The 20,910-nt window shown below is 43.6% G+C and overlaps 2 protein-coding genes across 4 annotated transcripts in view; one reads left to right on the top strand and one right to left on the bottom strand.

Moving 5' to 3' along the window:
• Positions 1 to 1,738: 1,738 nt before the first annotated feature.
• Positions 1,739 to 14,473, bottom strand: LOC130078045 (FUN14 domain-containing protein 1-like). Its single transcript, XM_056243518.1, has 5 exons — positions 13,898 to 14,473; positions 12,859 to 13,015; positions 11,624 to 11,699; positions 2,056 to 2,184; positions 1,739 to 1,838 (listed from the first exon to the last, which is right to left on the bottom strand). Exons 1-5 carry the CDS (start codon positions 13,929 to 13,931, stop codon positions 1,761 to 1,763), a joined length of 474 nt encoding a protein of 157 aa, XP_056099493.1. The 5' UTR covers positions 13,932 to 14,473; the 3' UTR covers positions 1,739 to 1,760.
• A 187-nt stretch (positions 14,474 to 14,660) lies between these two features.
• Positions 14,661 to 20,910, top strand: part of kdm6al (lysine (K)-specific demethylase 6A, like) — a 69,200-nt gene continuing 62,950 nt past the window's right edge. The window contains exons 1-2 of one of the 3 annotated variants that reach the window (XM_056243515.1): positions 14,661 to 15,076; positions 15,197 to 15,260. In XM_056243515.1, coding sequence (XP_056099490.1) covers positions 14,919 to 15,076; positions 15,197 to 15,260 — 222 coding nt within the window. In that variant the 5' untranslated portion in view covers positions 14,661 to 14,918. The remainder of the gene's footprint in view (positions 15,077 to 15,196; positions 15,261 to 20,910) is intronic. The other 2 variants (XM_056243516.1, XM_056243517.1) reach the window with 2 other exon arrangements.

Here is a 20,910-nt window from a genome sequence, read left to right on the forward strand (position 1 = left end):
ATTTGTTTAAATAAATAATAACTTGGAGTTAATGAACAGAATGCAAATGTTTTGTGAATCGAAAAGGTTGAGATCCACTGTGCTAATACACATCATTGTAGAGTTACAGTAGAAGTGTAGCTCTACTCATGGGTTTATGATGGGTTTAGAGGACGCTAGAGCAGAAAACACAAGCCGTATGGAAAATAATGATGATTTTACTACAAATAAAACAAAACCATGGTTATTAAACCACATTAACCACGGTTTTGCTACACTAACCATAGTTTAACTGTGGAATTTGTAGTAAAACTATAGTTATACAAATAATTAAATGTGATTTATGATAATGCAATAACATGTTTAGTATTAGGTTTTTTCTATAAATATGTTGTCATGAAGTTATTGTACTAAATTTAACAATTAGTCAATTTAGAAAATATAGTTTTGTTAAATCTACAGTATTGGAAGTCATTTTAAGTTAAAACAACATGGTCATAATGTGATACTTTAAATGTATATTATTTGCAAACAAATTTCAATGAGTTGGAGACGGTTCTGTTCATTACAGTAGACATGCTGGTTCAAGACAATTAGCAAAAAAAGTAAAGCCACACACACACACACACACACTCCAGTGAGAGAGAGATATCAGGGGAAATGGCCGTGAGAACGAGAGAGAGCCCCAGCCTAAGGGTTTAAACTTCTCCATGTGACGGCCGAAACACTAAACCGCACACAGCATTGTTCACATGCTTTTTGGACATATCATGTATCATCAGTACCATGTTTGTTTTTTACATGTAGCCTACCGTTCTTTGAACCACCTTGAAGTATAAATACCATACATTAATTTGATAACTATTGAGTAAAACCATCTGATATAGCATTATGGTCTAATAATTATTTCCTATTATGGTAATATTTCTCTTGGAGGTTTTTTTTTTGGATCATGTATTCAACCAAATTAACTTGTAGTGTAATTAGCTTTAATGTCTGAGCCATTTTGGAGAAGTAGCTGGTGTTTTATACAGCTAAATGTTTGAGTAGCTTGCCCAAAACTGGTCTTGTTTCACAACATGATGATGAGAGACAGCAAGAGAAAAGAAAAATAAGACCGAAAGTAGAAGGACCGATACAGGGCAATGCAAGCGTTACAATTACTGACAACATTTATCAAACACAAAGACTGGACTGCTCATTCAGCTTCAAATGATTGAACATATACATGTAATATTAATAATTGTAAAGTGCACTAAATGGATAAACATAAATATTATTTTTTATTCTTCCAGCGGAGGATTGGTTGAGCCTCCGATGACCTCTGACCTTAGTTACACCTCTGGAAAAAGACCAATGGAAAATTAGGTAAGCTATATATGAACAAACCAGACACTCCATCATATGATAGCACTGTTGAAATTAAACAACAACAAAATGAAGATGTCACAAAGTTGAATCAGGAGTCATTTTTTATTTACAATGTAAACAGTCCCCATAAAGAAACAGTGAGGTAACAAACAAAGGCAATGAAAATGCAACAGTAACTTCACCAAGAACAAAATTACAAAAACCTGTACAAGCATTAGCTGGGAACAGTAGTTTTCCATCCGTTTGTTTTCTCAGAGAAGCAAACACAGACTGTCGAATGATGTAGTTTATAGCGTTCAGTTCTGCACAGAATCAGCTCACATCACCTCCATTTCATCAGACTCACACACACTGAGTGAGTGAAGGTAAAAGAGCAACATGAGGTGCATGATGGGACGTCACAGAAGCACTCAAGAGGCGAGGCCGAGCAAGAAGCCGCCAGCAAATCCACTGGAAACGACAATGTTTTTCTTCACAAATTCAGAAGCCTGGAAAACATGGAGGTTTAAAACTATTATAACCAGAAGAGGCCACTGCTACACACACAGAAGAGATTCAGAGAACTGGATGAAGACTGCATACTGTTGAACTAAACTATAAAAAAGGAAAAATCCATGTTAAAGTCCTAGATTCAATTCTTGTAATGAATTCCTGTTATTTTAAGCTCAGATTGGCACAAGACATTATCGTGTCCATTTTATTCACCTCCTCAATAAACGTGTTGATCTCAGGTGTGGCTTTATTGGCTTTTTTCTTCAGGTGCCTCTTGGCTTTGTTTACATCTTTCTCCACTTTCTTCCAGTCCACTTGGACGTAGCCGCTATGATTAGCGATCTGTGAGACAAAAGCCCATTGAGTCACATTTAAACACTGAAGCATCAGTAACTTGTAGTGATCGGTAACTGTAGTGATCGGTAACTGTAGTGATCGGTAACTAGTAGTGATCGGTAACTGTAGTGATCGGTAACTGTAGTGATCGGTAACTGTAGTGATCGGTAACTGTAGTAACCGGTAACTGTAGTGATCGGTAACTGTAGTGATCGGTAACTGTAGTGATCGGTAACTGTAGTGATCGGTAACTGTAGTGATCGGTAACTAGTAGTGATCGGTAACTAGTAGTGATCGGTAACTGTAGTGATCGGTAACTGTAGTGATCGGTAACTGTAGTAACCGGTAACTGTAGTGATCGGTAACTGTAGTGATCGGTAACTGTAGTGATCGGTAACTTTAGTAACCGGTAACTGTAGTGATCGGAAACTGTAGTGATCGGTAACTGTAGTGATCGGAAACTGTACAGTAACTGTAGTGATCGGTAACTGTAGTGATCGGTAACTGTAGTGATCGGTAACTGTAGTGATCGGTAACTGTAGTGATCGGTAACTAGTAGTGATCGGTAACTGTAGTGATCGGTAACTGTAGTGATCGGTAACTAGTAGTGATCGGTAACTGTAGTGATCGGAAACTGTACAGTAACTGTAGTGATCGGTAACTGTAGTGATCGGTAACTGTAGTGATCGGTAACTGTAGTGATCGGTAACTGTAGTGATCGGTAACTAGTAGTGATCGGTAACTGTAGTGATCGGAAACTGTACAGTAACTGTAGTGATCGGTAACTGTAGTGATCGGTAACTGTAGTGATCGGTAACTGTAGTGATCGGTAACTGTAGTGATCGGTAACTAGTAGTGATCGGTAACTAGTAGTGATCGGTAACTGTAGTGATCGGTAACTGTAGTAACCGGTAACTGTAGTGATCGGTAACTGTAGTGATCGGTAACTGTAGTGATCGGTAACTTTAGTAACCGGTAACTGTAGTGATCGGTAACTGTAGTGATCGGTAACTGTAGTGATCGGTAACTAGTAGTGATCGGTAACTAGTAGTGATCGGTAACTGTAGTGATCGGTAACTGTAGTGATCGGTAACTGTAGTAACCGGTAACTGTAGTAACCGGTAACTGTAGTGATCGGTAACTGTAGTGATCGGTAACTAGTAGTGATCGGTAACTGTAGTGATCGGTAACTAGTAGTGATCGGTAACTAGTGATCGGTAACTGTAGTGATCGGTAACTGTAGTGATCGGTAACTGTTGTGATCGGTAACTAGTGATCGGTAACTAGTAGTGATCGGTAACTGTAATGATCGTAACTAGTGATCAGTAACTGTAGTGATCGGTAACTGTAGTGATTGGTAACTAGTGACCAGTAACTGTAATGATCGTAACTAGTGATCAGTAACTGTAGTGATCGGTAACTGTAGTGATTGGTAACTAGTGATCAGTAACTGTAATGATCGTAACTAGTGATCAGTAACTGTAGTGATCGGTAAATGTAGTGATCGGTAACTAGTGATCAGTAACTGTAATGATCGTAACTAGTGATCAGTAACTGTAGTGATCAGTAACTGTAGTGATCGGTAACTGTAGTGATCGGTAACTAGGGATCGGTAACTGTAGTGATCGGTAACTGTAGTGATCAGTAACTGTACAGTAACTGTAGTGATCGGTAACTTGTAGTGATCGGAAACTTGTATTGATCGGTAACTGTAGTGATCGGAAACTGTAGTGATCGGAAACTGTAGTGATCGGAAACTTGTAGTGATCGGTAACTGTAGTGATCGGTAACAAGTGATCGGTAACTAGTGATCGGTAACTAGTGATCGGTAACTGTAGTGATCGGTAACTGTAGTGATCGGTAACTGTAGTGATCGGAAACTGTACAGTAACTGTAGTGATCGGAAACTTGTAGTGATCGGTAACTGTAGTGATCGGTAACAAGTGATCGGTAACTGTAGTGATCGGTAACTAGTGATCGGTAACTGTAGTGATCGGTAACTGTAGTGATCGGTAACTGTAGTGATCGGAAACTTGTAGTGATCGGTAACTAGAGATCGGTAACTAGTGATCGGTAACTGTAGTGATCGGTAACTTGTAGTGATCAGTAACTAGTGATCGGTAACTGTAGTGATCGGTAACTGTAGTGATCGGTAACAAGTAGTGATCGGTAACTGTAATGATCGTAACTAGTGATCAGTAACTGTAGTGATCGGTAACTGTAGTGATTGGTAACTAGTGATCAGTAACTGTAATGATCGTAACTAGTGATCAGTAACTGTAGTGATCGGTAACTGTAGTGATTGGTAACTAGTGATCAGTAACTGTAATGATCGTAACTAGTGATCAGTAACTGTAGTGATCGGTAACTGTAGTGATCGGTAACTAGTGATCAGTAACTGTAATGATCGTAACTAGTGATCAGTAACTGTAGTGATCAGTAACTGTAGTGATCGGTAACTGTAGTGATCGGTAACTAGGGATCGGTAACTGTAGTGATCGGTAACTGTAGTGATCAGTAACTGTACAGTAACTGTAGTGATCGGTAACTTGTAGTGATCGGAAACTTGTATTGATCGGTAACTGTAGTGATCGGAAACTGTAGTGATCGGAAACTGTACAGTAACTGTAGTGATCGGTAACTGTAGTGATCGGAAACTTGTAGTGATCGGTAACTGTAGTGATCGGTAACAAGTGATCGGTAACTAGTGATCGGTAACTGTAGTGATCGGTAACTGTAGTGATCGGAAACTGTACAGTAACTGTAGTGATCGGAAACTTGTAGTGATCGGTAACTGTAGTGATCGGTAACAAGTGATCGGTAACTGTAGTGATCGGTAACTAGTGATCGGTAACTGTAGTGATCGGTAACTGTAGTGATCGGAAACTTGTAGTGATCGGTAACTGTAGTGATCGGTAACAAGTGATCGGTAACTGTAGTGATCGGTAACTAGTGATCGGTAACTGTAGTGATCGGTAACTGTAGTGATCGGAAACTTGTAGTGATCGGTAACTAGAGATCGGTAACTAGTGATCGGTAACTGTAGTGATCGGTAACTTGTAGTGATCAGTAACTAGTGATCGGTAACTGTAGTGATCAGTACTACAGCGAGGACGCGCGAACCTATCAGGCCGCCAAAGCGCGCCAAATGGGCATGGCTGATGACTAAAGCCGCCCATTTCGCCATTGGAATCAAGTTAAATCAACTGAAGCGACAGCACCTGAAAGTAGCATAATAGCATGGCTAGGTACGCAATACTTGTTCCCTTATTTCTAAGGGAACCGAGGGTACGTTAGTAACCGAGTACATTCCCTTTCGAGAACGGTCTCTAGTATTGCGTAGCTATACGCTATGGGAACCCATTTTAAAACGCCGTGCTATTAGCCTAATAACTTCACTCTGACTACTGCCTAGAGCTGACAAGCCCAAAACACATAGCAGAAATAAAAGTTACATTCCAACGGGGACCAGAAAGTCAAGGCTAGGGATGGGAATCCATCGATATTGTATGCCCTCGACGTTAACGAGTCCTCTTATCGATGCTCCTGCTCTGAGTCAGCCATATGTAGGCTACAGACCGTGAACTCACAACTGTCCCTTTTGTCCTTTATCAAGCACCATAGCACGGCGTCCAAAGCGAATTTTTGTACCGCCAAAGTCTTATTTGATCAGTGAGTAATGTAGATGAACCGCTGCGCTTGTGACAGGGCGCATGTTTAACTGAACGAGGAGAGAGAGAGAGAGAGAGAGAGAGAGAGAGAGAGAGAGAGAGAGAGAGAGAGAGAGAGAGAGAGAGAGAGAGAGAGAGAGAGAGAGAGAGAGAGAGAGAGAGAGAGAGAGAGAGAGAGAGAGAGACACACGCGCGCGCACACTCTCTCTCTCCGGAGCAAGGCTTCACCGTCTCAAAACTAAGCGCTGTCTTGCTCTCTCTCCCTCGCACATATTAATCAAAATAAACGACACGATGGTAAGGTCGGGAGAATAAGCATTCGGAGATTTGTTTTTCCTGAATTAGGCTACCGCTGGGTGTGAATTGTGCTGAAATACGTTGCCTTATCTTCTCTGAAAAGCGTTCCGCACATTCAGCTGACATAAACCACACTTCAAATAAACGAAAAAAACTATCCAGTGATGAAATGTTTTCTGTGATGACACATCTTGTGGGAAGTCCCAACCGCCGGCACACGTCCGATAATGACACGTCCAATTCGCGAACTAATGACTCATTTGAATCTAATCGTTTTAATGAATGGTTAAAACAACTGATCTTTCCAACACTGAACTCACGGTACGTTTAATCGTTGTATAACTAATCGGTAACACTTTACAATAAGGTTCCATTTATTACATAAATTACATAAAAAGTACAGTTTGCTTAGTCAAGTGTAAGCTTTAAAACAAAGAAAACCACTTGTTTTTTCCCCCCGAAAAAGCTAACTACTTTTTTCCACACAGTGCTATCAGGAATCGTTAAAGAATCGAATCGATAAGCAGAATCGTTAGTGGCATTGATATTGATAAAATCTTATCAATTCCCATCCCTAGTCAAGGCCCTCAAAGAAATCGTAGAGGTTTGGGCCCAACAGGGGCCAAGACCATCTATATACGTAGGCCTTATATATTCATAAATATGGAGAGGCTTGGGCCCAACAGGAGCCAAGACCACTTATATAGAAATGATTTGTGCTTGCAAAGCCGGCACTTCCAAGTTATAAAATCTTACGAATGTGGACGGCGAGGACCAGCCAGCCGCCGCACAAATGTCTTCAATTGGTACACTACTGGACCAGGGCCATGAAGATGCCATGCCCCTTGTGGAATGAGCCCTAACGCCTATGGGGCATTGAAGGCCCATAGAAGCATAGGCTAAAGAGATAGCATCTACTATCCATTGGTGCGGCCACCAAAGCATACAAAGAGCTGTTACGACTGCCTGAACGGGGCAGAACACTCTAAATAAATTCTTAAAGCCTGACAGGGCAGAGCAGATTCAAGTCTCTATCGTCTTCCGATGGGGGAAGAGCTGATAGTGAAATAACCTGGGCTCTGAACGGAGTCGAAAGCACCTTAGGTACATAGCCATGTCTCAGTTTAAGGACGACTCTGGAGTCGTTGGGCCCAAACTCAAGACAGGAAGCATTCGTGGAGAGCGCTTGTAAATCGCCCACTCGCTTGACCGATGCTAGGGCTAGCAGGAGTGCGGTCTTAAGCGAAAGTGCCTTTAAGTCAGCCGACTGAAGCGGCTCGAAAGGGGGTCCCTTTAGCGCTCTGAGGACCGTAGATAGGTCCCAGATGGGGATAAAGGGAGGTCGAGGCGGGTTAAGCCTCCTGGCCCCTTTGAGGAAGCGTACAATCAGTTTGCTTTTCCCCAAAGATAGGCCAGTCACAGAAGCGTGGAAAACTGCTATGGCCGCCACATACACTTGGAGCGTGGAGGGGGTCCGGCCCGTGTCCAGCAGCTCTTGTAGAAAAGAGAGTACCAGTGGTACTTCACATTAATATGGTTCCAGGTTCCGTTCGATGACCTGAGGGAGCATCGAGACCGGAGGGAACGCATAAAGAGGGCGGCTGGGCCAATCATAGGCAGTGTTAATTTCGTTGACGAAAATAACGACGAAAATTATTCGTCAACCACATTTTTTCACAGACGAAAACGAGACGATAAATAAATAAAACCTAGTTTTGAATGACAAAGACTATGACGAAAATCTATTGACATTTTCGTCAACGAATAAAAACTAGACGAAAATGTTAGATAGTGACGATTTGGGAAGCGATCCGTCAGAACTGATGTCCTGCGTGTGTGGTAGATGCGCACATTTGTAGGCTACTGTAACGTGATCTACCCCGCGGTCATAAAACGTTAAAAAATGTGAACGTCTGGGAGAATGAGTAGAGCAGACATATAGATCTCTGAATAAGAGTGACGATGCAAAAAAGAGCTCTATTCGGTGCGGTTTTCTGTGCGCACACACCTAACCCGAAGCGTGCAGTCATGCACAATACACCTACAGCGCGCGAGTAGGCTACTGAATTCGTGTCTGAATGGACAAATACACAACAGTATGTCTAAATGTCCTTTTTGGAGAGTATTCATGTAAACTATGCTGGTTATGTCTTAAACTGTGAGTGTGTCGGATGTGCATCAGTGCAATTGTATCCGCATGTCATTGGACATGATCCGACGTCTTAAAGTGACAGTGGCAATAAACCTAATGCGGTCCGTGTCCTTAATTTTGATCAAGTAACAAAAGAAAAAGAGAAAAGCATTCACTGTTTGTTAATAGCTTTAATAAGGATTAATTATATTTAATTCATACAAATAAATATGTCTGCTTGAAAGAATAAAGAATGATGTGTAAGTAGTTATAAGGAATGAATATATCATTCATCGTAAAGAAGACTGTGTTGTACTTTAGGAAAAGTGGTTTTATTTCATTTTAAGATATTTTTTAAGTCACAGTAGTTAAATCTGTATCTGTATTGCATGTTCAAACTTAAAAATCATTCATATTAATAGGTTAATAGATGTTTTCTCCGGGAGTATGGGTTTGGAAATTTTAGAGAAATTCTAAATTAACGCATTACAATTGAACTAAACCCATTATATTTTAGTCGACTAAATCTACTGTAGATTTAGTCGACTAAAATGTTATTGTATTTCGTCGACTAAAACTAGACTAAAACTAAAACAATTCAGATGACTAAAATATGACTAAAACTAAATGGCATTTTAGTCAAAAGACTAAGACTAAAACTAAATCAAAATTTGCTGACAAAATTAACACTGATCATAGGCCAGCGCATCCCTTTTCTTTGAAAAGAATTTGGGCTATGAGAGTTGTCTTCTGAGGTGAAGAGGTCGACCTCTGCCCTCCCGAAGACACTCCAGATCAAAAGAACCGTCTGAGGGTGGAGAGACCATTCGCCTGGGGAAATGTTGTCTCGAGATAGCATGTCTGCACCCTAGTTCAGTATGCCCGGTACATGCGCTGCTCTGAGCGAGCGCAGGTTGGCCTGAGCCCATGTGAGGAGCCGTTTGACCATGGTGTACAGGTTGTGTGACCTGAGACCGCCCTGGCGATTTATATATGACACCACCGCCATGTTGTCCGTCCGGACTAAAACGTGGTGACCTGCCAGATGTGTGAGGAAGGTTTTTAGGGCTAGAAAAACTGCTCTCATTTCAAGATATGTTGATACGTTGGCGCTTCTCCGAGCTCGACCAAAGGCCGGAGGGCAGGTCTGCCCTCGTACAGAGCCCCCCAACCTAAGTTGGAGGCGTCTGTTGAAATTACCTTCCTTCCCGACACCAAACCCATGCTCACACCAGACTGGTACCAGCTGGTGTCCTTCCAAGGGGCCAGGGCTTTGACACAGTTGTGGTTTACCCTTATACGTAGACTGCCGTGCCGCCACGCATGAGCCGGGACATGAGGTTTGAGCCAGCGCTGAAGATGGAGTACTGACGACGCAGAGGCCATAAGGCCTAATGCCCTTTGAAACGTTCTGAGGGGCGTGAGAAAGCCCGCTTTGAATGAAGCAGCTAGCTGTTGAATAGAGAAAGCGTGTTCTGGCGTGAGCCAAGCTAAGTATTCCCAGGTACATCATACGCTGGTTGGGAGTCAGCACACTCTTGGAAAAGTTTATCCTGAGTCCAAGGCGTTCTAGATGGCCGAGGAGCCGGGTCTTGAGAGTCCGTAACTCCGCCTCTGGCTGGGCCAGAAAGAGCCAGTCGTCGAGGTAATTCAGAATGCGCATTCCCCGCTGTCTCAGGGGGGAGAGAGCCACATCCATGCATTTCGTAAACGTACGGGGTGCTAGAGACAGTCCGAATGGCAGGACTGTGTATTGATATGCCTGCCCTTCGAAGGCGAATCTCAAGAATGGCCTGTGATGGGGGGCTATTTGGATGTGAAAGTAAGCATCTTTCAGATCCACTGAGAAAAACCAATCCCTCGAGCGAATTTGCGCAAAGATTTGTTTGGTAATCAGCATTCTGAACAGCCGTTTCATGAGGGCTTTGTTTAGATGTCTGAGGTCTAAAATAGGCCTGAGGCAACCGTCCTTTTTCGGAACGAGGGAGTAACGTCTGTAAAAGCCTGACTCGCTCAGTGCTCAGGGAAGTGTCTCGACAGCTCCTTTCGCTAGTAGTTTTGACACTTCGGTGCGGAGGACGTGAGCCACGTTCCTCTTCACCAATGTCTCGACCACGGTGTGATAACGGAGGGTCTACGAGCGAATTGAAGTAAGTAACCTCGTTTTATTGTGTTCAATACCCATTTTGCCTTGGCCCGATAGACTAGGGGTTGAATGAAATCTGGGGGTCACCCTCATGTTTGGAAGAGGAAATTTGCTCATTTTGTGCTGTATGTGGGTCGCTGTTAAAACAGTGTTTGTTTGCAGGGGTGCGTAGATCAGTACGGGCCCGTTGTCTGCAACAAACACATCTCCAACCGCCTGAACTGAAAAGGGGGATTGAAGAAGCACGCAAAGTCTTATTTGATCAGTGAGTAATGTAGATGAACCGCTGCGCTTGTGACAGGGCGCATGTTTAACTGAACGAGCAGAGAGAGAGAGAGCCCCGGTCGCGCGCGCACACACTCTCTCCGGAGCAAGGCTTCACCGGCCGCAGCGAGGCCTGACCCCTTTCTCTTTTTTGCTGGAGCTAGGACGGCTTTCGAGGCTCCAGGTCCAGCGTGAGCTTAGTCCGGGGACCCTGGTGCTTCGGCAAAGGGAAGTGCTTGGCTGGCTCAAAAGCGAGGGGCGGGGTCGCTCTCCAAAGTAGAGAGAGCTGGCCGCAAGCGCAGAGCGGCATGTTCTCGCAGTGAGAACAGCCGCTGTGAGCGAGTGCAGCTTCCGCGTGGTCTGGGCCGAGGCAGGAAGCACACTCACTGTACCCATCCGTGTTCGCGAGGGAAAGCCCACACGAAGCACAGACCGGTCTTTTAGAGAAAAGCTCTTTAAAGGATATTCTCTCGCCGGATGGCCGCAGAGAAACGGCGAAACAGCGTAGACGGCGTCGAGTCAGAAGAACAGGAAGTGCCGTCCAATGAGCTGTTGCTCCAGGTCACTCGTTCCGCTACAAGGCTTTCTCGATGGCGAGGAGAAGGCTTCTATCCGGAGGGTCAGCGAAGAGATGTGTCTGTCGCTGAAGAAGATTAAATCTGATTCCTATGGCGAAATGGGCTGCTTTATAGTCCTCAGCCACGCCCATTTATGGTGTGCGCGAGGCGCCATGATAGGTTCTCGCGTCCTCGCTGCTTCGCCATAGGTTCGTGCAGTTGCCGCAGCACAGCCAATCAGCGCGCTTATACAGCCTGCACTGTGCTCTGCACTGCGTTTTAAATAAAGGCTTCAATATTCTCGATAAAAGGAGTTCTCAAAAGGGAACTGTAGTGATCAGTAACTGTTGTGATCAGTAACTGTAAACTGTGTTCTCGCCTGTAACAGCAGGAATCCTCCACCGACTGCAGTAGCGGTGATCTTTCCCACTCGCTGGAACAGGTATCCCACACACCTGAGACAAGCAGGAGAGAGGAAAGACATCAATGAAGAATACCAGTATTTAAAGAAAACCTATTTTGCCCTTTTACAAAGTCTTGATGATTTTTTGGGCTCTACTAGAACAGGTTTTCATGCTTGAATGTTCAAAAACACATTATTTTTCCCATATTTGAAATGTCCCGCCCCTTATTAAGTAGATTCAACACACTACTAACTAATTTAGTAGTTATTTAGTATTTAGTTATTTATTAACTCATACATACTAGCCCCTTACCATAACCACCAGTTTCAGCCAAGCGTGACGCACAAGTGCTGAAAAGCCCATAAACCCTGAGTCTCGATCACCCCCCAGTGGCTGGTCCCAGTATAGTCCATAAACCCTGAGTCTCGATCGCCCCCAGTGGCTGGTCCCAGTATAGCCCATAAACCCTGAGTCTCGATCTCCCCCCCGTGGCTGGTCCCAGTATAGTCCATAAACCCTGAGTCTCGATCACCCCCCAGTGGCTGGTCCCAGTATAGTCCATAAACCCTGAGTCTCGATCACCCCCCAGTGGCTGGTCCCAGTATAGCCCATAAACCCTGAGTCTCGATCACCCCCCAGTGGCTAGTCCCAGTATAGTCCATAAACCCTGAGTCTCGATCACCCCCCAGTGGCTGGTCCCAGTATAACCCATAAACCCTGAGTCTCGATCACCCCCCAGTGGCTGGTCCCAGTATAGTCCATAAACCCTGAGTCTCGATCGCCCCCCAGTGGCTGGTCCCAGTATAGTCCATAAACCCTGAGTCTCGATCACCCCCCAGTGGCTGGTCCCAGTATAGTCCATAAACCCTGAGTCTCGATCGCCCCCCAGTGGCTGGTCCCAGTATAGCCCATAAACCCTGAGTCTCAATCACCCCCCAGTGGCTGGTCCCAGTATAGCCCATAAACCCTGAGTCTCCATCACCCCCCAGTGGCTGGTCCCAGTATAGCCCATAAACCCTGAGTCATAATGGGAACGAGATGTATGAACTGGTGATGAAGAGGAGTGTGTAATGGGACGAGATGTATGAACTGGTGACGAAGAGCAGTGTGTAATGGGAACGAGATGTATGAACTGGTGATGAAGAGCAGTGTGTAATGGGAACGAGATGTATGAACTGGTGATGAAGAGCAGTGTGTAATGGGAACGCACCAGCCCGTGAATCCGCCCATCATGATCTGAGTGGCCACAGAGTATTTCTCTGCCATCGGGCCGGAGTTGTTCCCGATCACGGTGTTCCACCACTGGTGACTGCGAGCGTATGTGCTGAGATCCAGCATCTCGAACGCCTCGTCTTCATCGGCCTGTCCTGAACACACACACACACACACACACACACACACACAGCAGCTCAAAGTGAAGCGTGAGATGCTGTTATTCTGAAGCAGCTGCAGTATTATATCCATATAGCATGAGGAATATTGATGGAGGGTAACATGACACACACACACACACACACGCGCGACTGCAGGAAACCATGTGACCACATGCAGTCACACCCCAATTCATTTAATTTAGCCTAACTGTATTTTGCTGGATGTTATTAAGATTACTCCGAGACTAAAATCTCAAAACTATTTTCTTCCTCAGTGTTTCTGTATTGTTTTCCAGCACAAATATCTAAACATTCTTAAATCAAGACACATTTACTGGAGAAGCAAATTGACGGAAGATATTAAATCTTGTTTACTGTAAAAAATAAATTAAGTGAGTTTGTACTCAAGAACAATTATCTGCTAATGGGGTCAGAAAAATAAACTTGATTCGAAGGGAAAACATTATTATTTTTCTGAACTCCATTGGCAGATATTTGTTCATGTTTTAAGCACAAACTCACTTAATTTTGATACAATTTTCAGAAAACAAGACTTTATATCTGAAGTGATTTTGCATCTCCAGTAAATGTATCTTGATTTAAGTAAGATTTTGTTAGTTTGTAGTATATAAAATCTCACGACACATGATTTGATTGAGGTCAAATGTGGCCCTTCAGCGAAAAATGACTTTTTAAATGAGATTAACCCAAGAGAAGGACAAGATGAAACGAGCTCATATTCAGTTTTGGTTTTTGTTGGCATATAATGTGCTCGATATGAGACACGCCGTCTTCATGGTGCTGTTGACCTTACTGTGTAACGACGGCCACTAAACACTCGATCATCAGATATTGACAGCACACACACTCACTCACCTTCTGTTTGTTGTTGTTGTTGATGTTCCGCCATTTTGGGTGATGTGTGACGTCATGGCGTCAGGTGATGTTGACAGCTGTGCGTGCGCGCCGCCTACAGCCACGTCAATGTTTCAAATATTATACAGTAGCCAATGTCCGGTTTTTACTGCGTTTTCATATTCATAAGACACGCATTTCCTGAAATGTTTTATTCTGAATACAAGCTACTGATGAGTTTGTGTTACTACATTTCATTCGTATGTTTTTAGTGCATTTCATAGTAAATTAACAACACTAAGTAAACGACTATACAGGATGGGAACCGTTGGTTTGTAACGGATGCAGTTCATCTCTGTAACTGTTTTCTAACTATGAGATGTTCGCCCATATTTTCTGTGAACATTAGAGGAAATAAGAATAGTATTGAGCCACAGCGGCCTAAGCTTTAACCCTTAACTGTACAGCTGTCACTCCAATTTCCCCATTTCATGAAAACCACACCTCTCTATTTGCATTTCATAACAACGCAAATTCGCAGTTCGCTATCCAATGTTTTAGTCAATCCTCTAATTTTTCCAAACATCGCGTGCAACGCTTGAAGCTTCGAGTCGCGCATTCATACGATCTTTACTGGAAACAAAATTACCGAAAGAATTGAAGAACCAAAACATTTTGGGACAAGGCCAGTGACGCGCTGGCGTTATCCTCAGCGATTGGCTGTTGAGCCCGAGAGGGCGTGGTCACGACGACGGCGTGGGTTCGCCTGTGTGACACAATTACAACAACTTTAATCTGGTGGCGGACACAACTTTCAGATTGTTTTAATACGTTCCGCGTTTTTAAAGTGTGCACGGGCCGCAAGTCACGCATAAACATTGACCCGCCGCATCACACAGTTTATTCCTACACAACAATGTGAGAAGACGAGCAACTCACTTCGTAAGGGGGCTTAGAAACCGAAGCGCGTTTTACTGGAAAAAAGTTTCCGATTATTGTGGCTTTTGGACGAACGGAACTCGCATTCTCCCGGTGCGATTCCATGAAATCGTGCCGCGCGTCGCTCGCCGTCGCCGCTCGACGCCTCAGCGCTGCTGGTGATGAGGAGAAGAAAATGGCGGCGGGAAAAGCGAGTGAACCCGAGGAGGACTCACCGCGTCTGAGCGCGCAGGAGAGCGACGCTCTCGCCCGCGTCGACAGGTCTGAACCAACGCTTAACGGAGCCCGCGAGCGGCTCGGGGTGTTTCGGGGTGTGGGGTGTGTGTTCGGAAGCGAGCTGATCCCGAGCCCTGTGTGTGTGTGTTTGTGTCTCGTTCGCAGCTCTCTGTTCGGATATCAGCGGCTTCATGAAGATGGCGCCAGCATGAAGGCCCTGCTCGTCAAGGTAAAGACGCGCGTTGAAATCAACGCATCACAACACACTCGCACATACACTCTGTGCAAAATGACAGCAAGTGAGTGACACGGTTTCCCGCGGTCTGGGTGTGAGGGAGTGAGTGCGACGCGTTCCGTCAACGCGCTGCGCTGGAGCTCGCGAGCCTTTAGCCGCGCGGGTCTGTGATTGGAACCAGCATATGGAGAACTTTATGAACTCGGCAGCAGCGGCTCGGGCGTTCTGACGCGTCTCCTCGTTTCAGGGACGCAACGCGTCGTTGTGTTTGTGCTGTAACTGTGCAGGTGTCACTCAAACTGAGGTCGTTTGAATCACTGGACGTTCATAAGCCGCGCTCGGGCTTTATCTCGATCTCTCTCTCTGTGTGTGTGTGTGTTACGCGTTTCCGAGGGAGAGTCAGGCCCAGTTTACCTCAGTTTACGCTGGTGTGTGTGTGTGTGTGTGTGTGTGTGGTAATGGGAGGAAGAGTCGGCTCAGTTTGACGCGTGTGTGTGTATGTGTGTGCGGGGGTAATGGCGCTCGGGTCGGCCCAAGATGGCGGGGTGGGGAGGGGTTATAACGCGCGTTATAATGCAGAAAGAGACAAGAATAACCGTAACGCTGCAGAATGAGCTGCTACAGCTGAGCGCCGTGAAGGCTTGTGGGTAACGGGCCTCGTGTGAGAACACCTCCCGTCTTGTGGGACCTGTAGTGAACACTAGAGAGGGAACAAAGACTGAGTCTGCATGAGCTCCTGCTGTCGTGTGTGTGTGTGTGTGTGTGTGTGATGATGGACTTCGTGTGTGATGTTGATCATCCACTGCTGCTTCTGTAGTGTTGGTGTCATCAGATGCTTAATAAGAACAGCGTCTCTTTTTCATTCTTCATTAATAGTGTGTGTATAGATAGATGAGTAGATAGATGGATAGATGAGTAGATAGATAGATGTAGTAGATAGATAGATAGATAGATAGATGGATAGATGAGTAGATAGATAGATGTAGTAGATAGATAGATAGATAGATAGATAGATAGATGTAGTAGATAGATAGATAGATAGATGAGTAGATAGATAGATAGATAGATGAGTAAATAGATAGATAGATAGATGTGATAGATAGATAGATGTAGTAGATAGATAGATAGATAGATGTAGTAGATAGATAGATAGATGTAGTAGATAGATAGATAGATAGATAGATAGATAGATAGATAGATGTAGTAGATAGATAGATAGATAGATAGATAGATAGATAGATGAGTAGATAGATGTAGTAGATAGATAGATAGATAGATAGATAGATAGATAGATAGATAGATAGATAGATAGATAGATAGATAGATGAGTAGATAGATAGATAGATAGATAGATAGATAGATGTAATAGATAGATAGATGAGTAGATAGATAGATAGATAGATAGATGAGTAGATAGATAGATAGATAGATAGATAGATAGATAGATAGATAGATAGATAGATAGATAGATAGATATTAGATGGATAGATAATGCTGATGGATCGGCTGATTTAACCGCTGTTGTTCCCGTCATCATTCTTATCATATATGTGCATTGATATGTAGGGCTATATTCATCCTGACCTGTGGAGTAAGTATCAGCATTAAAGGCCGTTCACACCAGGAACAATAACTATAATATTAGCGTGTACAATATGATTCTGTTCTCAGTTTTGACGTCTGTGGCTTTAAATGCTGGAGCTCTTTAAAGCAGGATTGATTCTGATTGGCTGTCAATGTTTTATCGTTATCAGCCTGAAAATGTCTTCTGTGATTCCAACGATATTGTTGCTCTGTCGTTATTATCGTTATAGTTGTGGTGCTCGTTTTAAAACTATGCCTTCATGGTTACAGGCCCGTTCACACCAGGAACGCTAACCACGTTACGATAACTAGCTGTACTCAACACAGTAGCGTTACTGTAGCTTTAAATATATGCGGTAGCTCAAGCTGCTGATTGGCTGTTTGGACTCGTTTACTTTTAACACTTTACCTTGGTTGTTATAGTTCGTCTTTTGTGTGAACGGCTTTAACGGGATTAACGGGACCGTTCACCCAGAAATTGTCATTCTGTGATTCTTTCATTCTTCAGTGGAAAACAAGATATTTTGGAAAAGGATGTGTTTTTTTTGTTATAAAATGAAAGTCATTAGATAAAACAGTTTAAACATTCTTCAAAGTATCTTCGTTTGTGTTCCGTAGAAGAAAGTCAGTGGTTTAAAAGAGTGTAAGTAGATAGATTTGTGGGTGAACAAACTCCATGATCATCTTCATCATCTTCATAATCCTCCTCTTCATCCTCCTCTTCATCTTCGTCAGGTGTTGCACGACGATGCCTAACGGTCGATTACAGTAATTATTTATACTGTTCTGTTACGGATAGTGTTTGAGCTGTAGATTACGTGTGTGTGTGTGTGTGTGTGTGTGTGTGTGTGTGTGTGTGTTACGCAGGTGCAGACTGTTTCTTACACACTTGTTGCGTCTCCTGGTCTGGATTCCTCTGCTGTCCTCTAGTGTCTCAGTGAAGGCGACGGCTGATCAGTAAACCAGTCTATCGATGTTGAGTGTCTGCCGGTCGCCGCTCACACACACGGCTTCAGGAACACACACACACTACACACACGGCTTCAGGAACACACACACACTACACACACGGCTTCAGGAACACACACACACGGCTTTAGCAATGCCATGTTCGGATCTTTTCTGCGGTTCATGTTTATGGAGGCTTGCATGTGGACAGTCTTGTGTTATGAGTTCTGCTAGTTATTCAGCTGTCCATAATAGAGATGTTACACTTCTGTGTGTGTGTGTGTGTGTGTTCGAGAATAAAGCTGAACCCAGAGGAGCTCGAGTCGAGTGAAAGACCAGCGAGTGAGTGTGTCATGGCATGTGACAGGTGTGTTCATGTTCTCTGGGATCATGAGGGATTCCTCCTGAACTGCAGGTGGCGCTGATCCACAGACGGAGGGAGAGACACTCGTGTGTGTGTGTGTGTGAGAGATCTGCAGTGTAGAAGAAACTGCTCTGGGTCTGAAGCAGACATGAGAGTGTGTATCCTCCTTTAGTGACGGCTGCTGCGTGCTGTCTTGTGTGTGTGAGGATCGTTTCTCTCTGAGACGAGTAAGAGTGACGTCACACACACACACACACACACACACTGCTTCATCAGTGTAAACTGCAGGCTCGTGTTCGGGCGCTCCTGGAGTCTGCTCTACATTAATCGGGTCGAAGCTGAGATTGAGATGTGATGAAGGACTCCGAGTTCATCATCATCAGTTCCTCTCGCCGTCGTGTGTTGATTGTGTGTGTGCAGTCTGACACACTGTTGCTCACCGAAGCATAACGAACTTCAGCTTTGAGCTCATGAAATGATTCTGGGAGTCTTTTTTGTTTTGTTGCATTTCTTCATGATCTATATTCTGTCTCCTGATTGTCACGCATGCTTTATTCCACGGTGTGATATGTAGTTCTTTTTACCACCTGAATGTTTGAAATGTTGCTTAATTCATTGGATGTTTAGGCAGAAACGCTCTCTTCTGTCCTGTGAACTGATGTTGTTGCGTGTGTGTGTGTGTGTGCACAGCAGAGTTCATGTGCTCATAGACCAGAGTAGTGTCCTGCTACATTGCCTTGTGGGTAATGTTGGATGAGATCACCCGTTCCTCTCGCTACTGCTGTGACACGGGAGCGTGAGTGTGTGTTTACCGCGGCGCTGACCTCTGACCCCCGGAGACTGAAGCGGCCCGTGGTCGTCCTGCGTCTCTGGGTAACGGGAGGGCTTTCTGGAGTTGTCCAATACGTTATTAAATAGCACTGTTAAACAAAGAAAGTAAACGGTATTTGAAAGTATAGTGTTTGCTTTTATATAATTAGTTAGAAAGGCAAGCAATAGGCTATAGTAGTGTCTCATTTACCGTTAACATTCAGCAAATGCACATCTATATCATTAAAACAATATCCAGTAAACATTTAATTTCACAAACTTTGCAGATTTAACCGAGTCCAGCTGAGATCTTCTGAAGTGTGTGTGTAGCCTGCATGAGTGTGTGTTACAGGAGAGTTCAGCTTCACTGGAGACGCGATCCACAAACTTTAAATTCTTATTGTTATTATATCCTAATTGTTTAAATATGCTGCGCTATATCCAGTTGCCCACTGCCACATCCATGCTATCTTCACTGTGTGCTGATGTAAAATGTGTGTGACCTTTTTTGAAGATTTCCAGTGCGCACAAGCTTACTGTTGGTTACAGTGTTTACTTCCTTTTTATTCATATTGTTAAACAATTACTTAATTTGTGAAAAATACTGTAATAGGATTGGGGCAATTCCAGCGTTGTGGACGTGACATTTGCAGTCAAAACTTGAAATATAAATTCTCAGATTCTGCATTGAATACCAATATATATTCAAACGTCTGTTTATATATATATATCCATAATCCCTTAATAAAGGAGTCCAGACATTAGAAAAACATCAGTCCACACACGCGTTTTATATTGTAGATGAGGGAAATATACCTGCGTTACAGACGTGCCAAAAAAGTTTTAGATGGCAACCTATTTTGTAGTCCTCCTGTGAGTTACACTGCGCAGACGAGAGTAAGCCCACCCACCGGATGAAGAAGGGCTGCTCTCCACAGAACATAATATCCATTTTAGTTTATTTTTCGTGTTGGCATTTATGAGGATAAAACAATGTTACGGGCGTGACAGTCCTCCGTTACGGATGCGGCCGCTCTGATTTTCCGTAACGGAACTGCTTGCTAAAATACACTAACACACATTAATGTTTATATAGGAGTTTAAATCGCAGGGTTCCTCCAGTCAGGGGAACTATGGACACTATAATGGACACTATAATTGACACTATTGTCTGTTGTGTGAGTCGCACTCGCAATGCCAGTTTTATGTTTTGTCTAAAAGATTGCACGGTTTTCAGCCAGTCATGAGTCTAAATTATCACACTTTATTTCGTGTCAAAATGATTGCAATATTATTAATAGCCAGCTTAAGTTTTCGGTGCGTATCCTAATGAAAGGGTGAGTTAATGACATTTATAGGAAGAGGATCTATGACCTGCATCTCTCAGTAGCTCAGTCGGTATAGGGTCTAACACACATGTTGATGATTTAGATGATTTAACGAGTTTAGAGATGTCTTCCTCTCCTACAGCAGTGCACGAGTGGATGTTTCCTCACGGAGACTACAACACACTCCCTGATGCGATGCTGTAGTAGACGCTGGCATAGTTATAATTTTCATACAAGATTGATAACTTATCAATTATAGCTAAGTAAAGAAGTTCATAAAGTCATTACTGCTGTTGTGTTTGGAAACTTTAGAAGTTCAAGCTTTATTTCTTGTTAGTTTGGCCACTGTATCAAATAAATACATAGGCTTGTGTTTGTTTTCTTCTAAGAGAGTTGAAAAGGGCTTGTAAGGCCTCTCTGTATGCGATCGAGCTCTCCTTCCATGAAATGTGAAATACCTCTAGCAGGGCTCAACATAAAAAAAAATCCCCACTGGCCCCCAGGGCCAGTAGATCAGAGTTTTGCTGGCCCCTTCTATATTTTTACTGGCCCTGAAAGAAATAGAATGAAAAGTACTTTTCCATTAAACTGTATTTATTGTATACATTAG

The sequence above is a fragment of the Rhinichthys klamathensis genome, unplaced genomic scaffold (assembly GCF_029890125.1).
Source record: "Rhinichthys klamathensis goyatoka isolate OS25496 unplaced genomic scaffold, OSU_Roscu_1.1 h1tg000802l_1, whole genome shotgun sequence".
Classification (NCBI taxonomy): domain Eukaryota; kingdom Metazoa; phylum Chordata; class Actinopteri; order Cypriniformes; family Leuciscidae; genus Rhinichthys; species Rhinichthys klamathensis.